The 5,202-nt window shown below is 43.3% G+C and overlaps 2 protein-coding genes across 2 annotated transcripts in view; both read right to left on the reverse strand.

Annotated features, from left to right (window-relative positions):
- Window positions 1-756: 756 nt before the first annotated feature.
- Window positions 757-2,962, reverse strand: LOC111662544 (putative high affinity immunoglobulin gamma Fc receptor IB). Its single transcript, XM_087176669.1, has 6 exons — window positions 2,633-2,962; window positions 2,522-2,557; window positions 1,650-1,913; window positions 1,284-1,570; window positions 1,109-1,241; window positions 757-1,005 (listed from the first exon to the last, which is right to left on the reverse strand). The coding sequence occupies exons 1-6, from the start codon at window positions 2,661-2,663 to the stop codon at window positions 893-895; spliced, it is 864 nt and encodes a 287-aa protein (XP_087032795.1). The 5' UTR covers window positions 2,664-2,962; the 3' UTR covers window positions 757-892.
- A 1,522-nt stretch (window positions 2,963-4,484) lies between these two features.
- LOC111662545 (serrate RNA effector molecule homolog) overlaps window positions 4,485-5,202 on the reverse strand; it is a 9,752-nt gene continuing 9,034 nt past the window's right edge. The window contains exons 16-17 of the mRNA XM_087176670.1: window positions 4,892-5,055; window positions 4,485-4,808 (exon numbers count right to left, since the gene is read on the reverse strand). Of these exons, the coding sequence (XP_087032796.1) occupies window positions 4,733-4,808; window positions 4,892-5,055 (240 nt within the window). The 3' untranslated portion in view covers window positions 4,485-4,732. The remainder of the gene's footprint in view (window positions 4,809-4,891; window positions 5,056-5,202) is intronic.

Genomic DNA, 5,202 nt, shown 5'->3' on the forward strand with positions numbered 1-5,202 from the left:
TTTATCTTCATCTAACCCGCGCCCCCCCCCCCCCCCCCCCCCCCCCCCCCCCCCCCGCTTCATTAAACTGTTGACTCTGGTGCAACGTGAATAAAATAGTAGACAAATGTATGATAAATAATATGATAAATAATATGATAAATGCCTAAAATGCAAAATGTTGTGCGTCACTCTAACCACATTTTAGAGACAGTCTATGAGTCACGTAGGATCTCACAAGAATATGAAACGGGAAGTTGAGAGTCTACAGATTCTAACATTTAAATATTATATCAACCTCAGAGGGTTAGTAGGAAAAACTTAATTACTGAATAAAATTGTTTATGGTTCGTTCATTAATAATACCGAGGGGTCAACACAGATCCACCATTTTGAACCAGGTGATGAGTCAGAAAAACAAATAAGATCTAAATGTGAGAATAAAACACTTGAGTTGAATCTGTGGTTTGTCTGTTACGGGGCTTACAGCAGGAAGGAAGCAGCACCTCAACGTAAAAACTCCACTACAAGTAAAAGTGATTCAGTATTCGTAGACTTGAATGATGCTGATTCAGCAGCAGACAGGTGAGAGCCTGAGGGCAGAGGGAGGGGCTGCCCCCTGCTGGCCGAGGCCGTCACTGCTCAGGCTGATGGATGACGTCACTGAGTCTCTGCAGCAACATAAACATCATGTTTCACTTGGTACTGATGGTTTTAAAAAGAGTGAACTGTGTCAGATGTCTCTCTGCTCGTGATTTCATCAGTTCAACAACAGAATGATTCAAATAAAAAGATTTATTTCATCACTGGTGGAGAAACAAGGAGAAAGAAACATTAGAAGAGAAGAAGACATGAAGAGAACAGAGACATGAACTCAGCTGCTTTCACACAACAAGCTTTTACAGAGTTCAGCTCAGAAGTGATGCTCTGTGGTGACATCAGAGATGACATCATTGTAGTCCTCATCCAATCCCTGCTCAGCCTGGCTGGGCGGGGTCATCACCACGGAGACGGGCAGGTGATTTCCTACAGTCAGAGCAGGTTGGACAGAAAACATGAAGAGTTATTTATATTATATTTGACTGATTGATTGATTGATTGATTGATTGATTGATTGATATTATGTTACCTGTAGGTCTCTGTCTATATAAAGACACCATGATGACAGTGGAGATGAAGTACGGACTGAACACCACCAGGTAGCGGATCAGGAAGAACACAGGAGGGGGCGGGCTGGCAAGGGCAGGGCTGTGTAGGTCTCTCTGTAGAGAGAATCACCTGGTCAGGTAACATGTGGATCAATAAGTGGTGAAGTCAAAGTGAAGCTCCTGACCTTTGACCTCCTGACCTGTGACAGTGATCCAGCTGCGTGGAGACTCTCCATGACCTCTGATGTCACAGCTGTAGAGGCCTTCATCAGACTTGTCAACATGGTGGATGGTCATGTGACCTGTAGTCTCTGTGATGAGGGAGCCATCTTTATAGAAAGCAGCTGGGAGGTTGGAGGGAGGGGTCTTTGTTTTACAGTGCAGAGTGACATCATGTCCCTCCATCACAGGGAGGACAGGACTCTGCAGGATCACTGCTCCACCTCAACACACAGACAAACTACAGCATTTCATCCATTTACACACAGCTTCATCAACACTGACTCCACAGTCTGATCTTACCAGTGACAGTGATGCTGATGCTGTTACTGGTTGCTCCCTCTCTGGACTCACACCAGTAAACTCCACTGTCCCATGGGTCGATGTAGCTGATGTTACAGGAAGAACCAGCTGATCTTCCCCAGCCAGCTCCACACTGAGTCCTCTGTCGTCTGGTGGTGTTCCTCCTCAGCCTCCATCCAGCAGAGCTGTCGTCCTCCTCACAGCTCAGAGAGACAGAGTCTCCTTTAAAGAACTGAGAGCTGCTGGGACTCACCGTCAGACCAGCTGTGAGAGTTCAAAAATGTTTTATTGTTGTCAAACTATTAAAATCATCAGTGTGCTGTAATGAATGTTCACAGAGACTGATGAACGTTTAGCAGCTGTAGAGACGATCCACACAGAAATACATGTCACATATATACCTCCTCTGGAGACATGAACATATACGTTTATAACATATATGAAATACACATTGTCAAATTTATATATGTATAAATATTAAAAACATCTATGTGAAGAATTTTAATATAGAACATGTTTTTATATGTAAATATAATGTGTTTACATTATATGTTTAATTTATTCATGCAAGTTTATTAAAACAACTGTTGGACTCTACAGTTTCTAACATCATCTCAGACTGAGGCTGTGGATGGATGTATATCTACGTAACATCTGTCTGCTGTATAAACACACACGTCTATACTGTGACAGATATACACGTCAGTACAGGAAGCTGCTGCCGTTTCTAACAGGCTTCATGTAGAACTTTTACATACACGTACATATAAATGAAAACGTATGATTCATATATGTAAATTGACTCCATGAACATTTAAATGTAAAGCATCAGCTCTGACAGACGTGGACAGGTGGACAGGAGAGTTACTGACCTGTGTGTGAGCAGCAGCACAGCAGCGAGGTCAGAGCTGCAGAGACACCACGCTCAGGTTAGTTCACCTCTCAACACCTACACATCCACACATCAGGCTGAGTGCACTCACCCAGCAGCATCTGGACAGATGTTCCCTCCATTCTGCAGCCGGCTGAGAAGAGAGCAGACAGTGAACGCCTCGTCTGTACTTCCCTCTACAGCAGCGACCAGGAAACTGTGACCTGGGCGGAGGAGAAGCCACAGACACAACCACGTGATCACACGGTAACACGTCATGACCTCCTTAGTTTTATTACAGCGGCCGCAGTGTGAGAGGAAATACAGATGTTTCTTTAGAGCAGCTGGACTGAAGAAACTACCTGCTGCAAAACATCAAACATTTACAGCTCAGTGTTGAGTCATTTTATAAAACTATGAATTATTTTAGTTGTAGCTGTAAAGACACATATTTCTTCTCACAGCAACAGAAATAAATATCAGAATAATGATTAAGTCCTCATTTTAAAATAAGTGATAAAACAATTGATTTCAATGTTACTGCACTGATCAGTCTGTATCAGTAACAGATCTTCTAATCAATAATGTCCTCACTCTCTACAACTATCCTCATTAATATAAATCTGATTCCATCATTAACACCAAACCAAGTCTCAATCATTCAGAGGACGAGACTAAATGTCTTCACTTTCTTTATTATCCTCACGTTTAAAAGATATTTTCATTTTTTCCCAAAATAAATGTCTTTACTTGCTGATGCTGGTGACGTGATATTCACCGTGTCACGTGATCATTAATCAGGTCTTCCTCACTTCACCACAACCAAAGCCTCAGAACCACACGACAGGAAACAACCAATGAAAGCAACGTTTATTATTTTGGCCGTGTGAACGCAGTATCTCTGTAAGGCTTTAAGGGAACTTCTAATTAGTTAAAAACATTCACTTGAATGAAACACTCACTTCACTGTAACCTGGAACTAGTCTGAGTGGCGGAGGGATACGACCACGAGGAGGTGATTCTAGTTCCACGTTTGTGTCTTGCAGTGTAAATCTGATGTTCAGACCCAAACCGACACAGACTGTATCTACTAACAAGAACTGGGAGGTTATACGTCTTATTCCTCTGTGCCACAGCCAACCCCCCCCCCACACAGAGCCCCCGACCACAGCATCACCAAATGTGGTTTAATACACCGCTGAAAATAGTCCCCAGCAAAATCAACCTGTGACATTTCAAATCCCTGTTCAGATTTACACTTAAACACTCAGCAGGAACCAATGGGCTGAGAGCTGAGAGTCACGGCTACAGACCGACACTGTTGGTCCACGATGGAGACAAAGACGAGCAGCTGCTGTGAGGACTGTTCGTCCTCTTGTCCTCTCACTGCCACTGAAAGACACTGGAAACACACGTTACATTAAAGCAAGTGGAGCAGCTGATACGAGTGAGGACACGTTCCTCTGCTGCAGGAGCCAAACCTACATCTGCACTGAGGAAACAGACACACGTTTGAATGTATATCTTTCTTAGTTTTCTTTAACCAAAGCCTCACAGTGAAGCGTGTGGTGGTCCACGTTCAGCTCAACTGTTTTTATCACAAACAGGAAACTGGACGACCACAGAGCTGTTGGCGTCACCACAGGGTGCGACAGCAGCTGACTGAACCATCAGACTGCACAAGGCTGTTTCACCGGACAGCTGTTTAGGATCAATGTTCAAAACTCATCAAATGTAAACACAAATGCAGTGTATTGTTAAAGCTACGTGTTAATGTGAAGTTTATAAATGTAAAATCTGGAAATAAATCAAAATTAAAATGTGTTTTCAGATAAAATCCATCAAATGAGTAAAATGTCTGTTACTTCTGGTCTCATTAACATAATCCATCCCCTACTCCAAGATATGATGCAATGTCCTCCTAATATACCATCAAAACACACAGTAACCATGACAACACACAGTTCTTCAGTCTTCCTCTATTGATCTTTATTGGAAAGTGGAACGAATCACATCATCACTAACGAATGACAGTAACATTGGTCCTCACACACACACACACACACACACACACACACACACAATTTCTGTCCTAACTAAAAAAACAAAAAAAAACAAAAGACAAGCAAGTGATGGAGGGAAGATGAAAGGAATCATGGGAAATGTAGGAATAAAAAAGTTTTAAAAAACCTCCTGTTTCACTTCATTGTGTTCAAAAGAAGTCGAGGTCGTCCGGAGCGTCGAGGTCTCTGTACTCGATGATCGTCCGAGGGTCCCCTCGCACGCCCCTGCACAGAGAGAGAGAGACAGATAATCAATATTCAATCAATACATCTCTCTGTGTGCTGTCTTCACTCCGTCTCTAATTCACCTGCTGTTTCGTTGTTTCCCGGGAAACCCTCCTCCTCCTCCTCCTAGATGACCCCTGAAGTTGTCGTAGTTACCGCGGCCTGCCCCAAACTGGTTGGGGGGGTAGGGAGGCCCTCCGCCTGCAACACACACACACACACACACACACACACACACACACACACATTATCTCTATGTTCTGGAGCTGCTGATCAGTGAAATAACACTTTCAACCTGAACGGTGTGTTCGAGTGCAACATCCGACTGTGGGAAATCTGAGCTCTTTCACTGCAGTTAGATAAAGGATGTAAATTATGATCATGATGTACCAGG

The sequence above is a fragment of the Seriola lalandi genome, unplaced genomic scaffold (genome assembly GCF_002814215.2).
Source record: "Seriola lalandi dorsalis isolate HSWRI2012SDOR001 ecotype SW California unplaced genomic scaffold, Sedor1 jcf7180002054564, whole genome shotgun sequence".
Taxonomy (NCBI): Eukaryota; Metazoa; Chordata; class Actinopteri; order Carangiformes; family Carangidae; genus Seriola; species Seriola lalandi.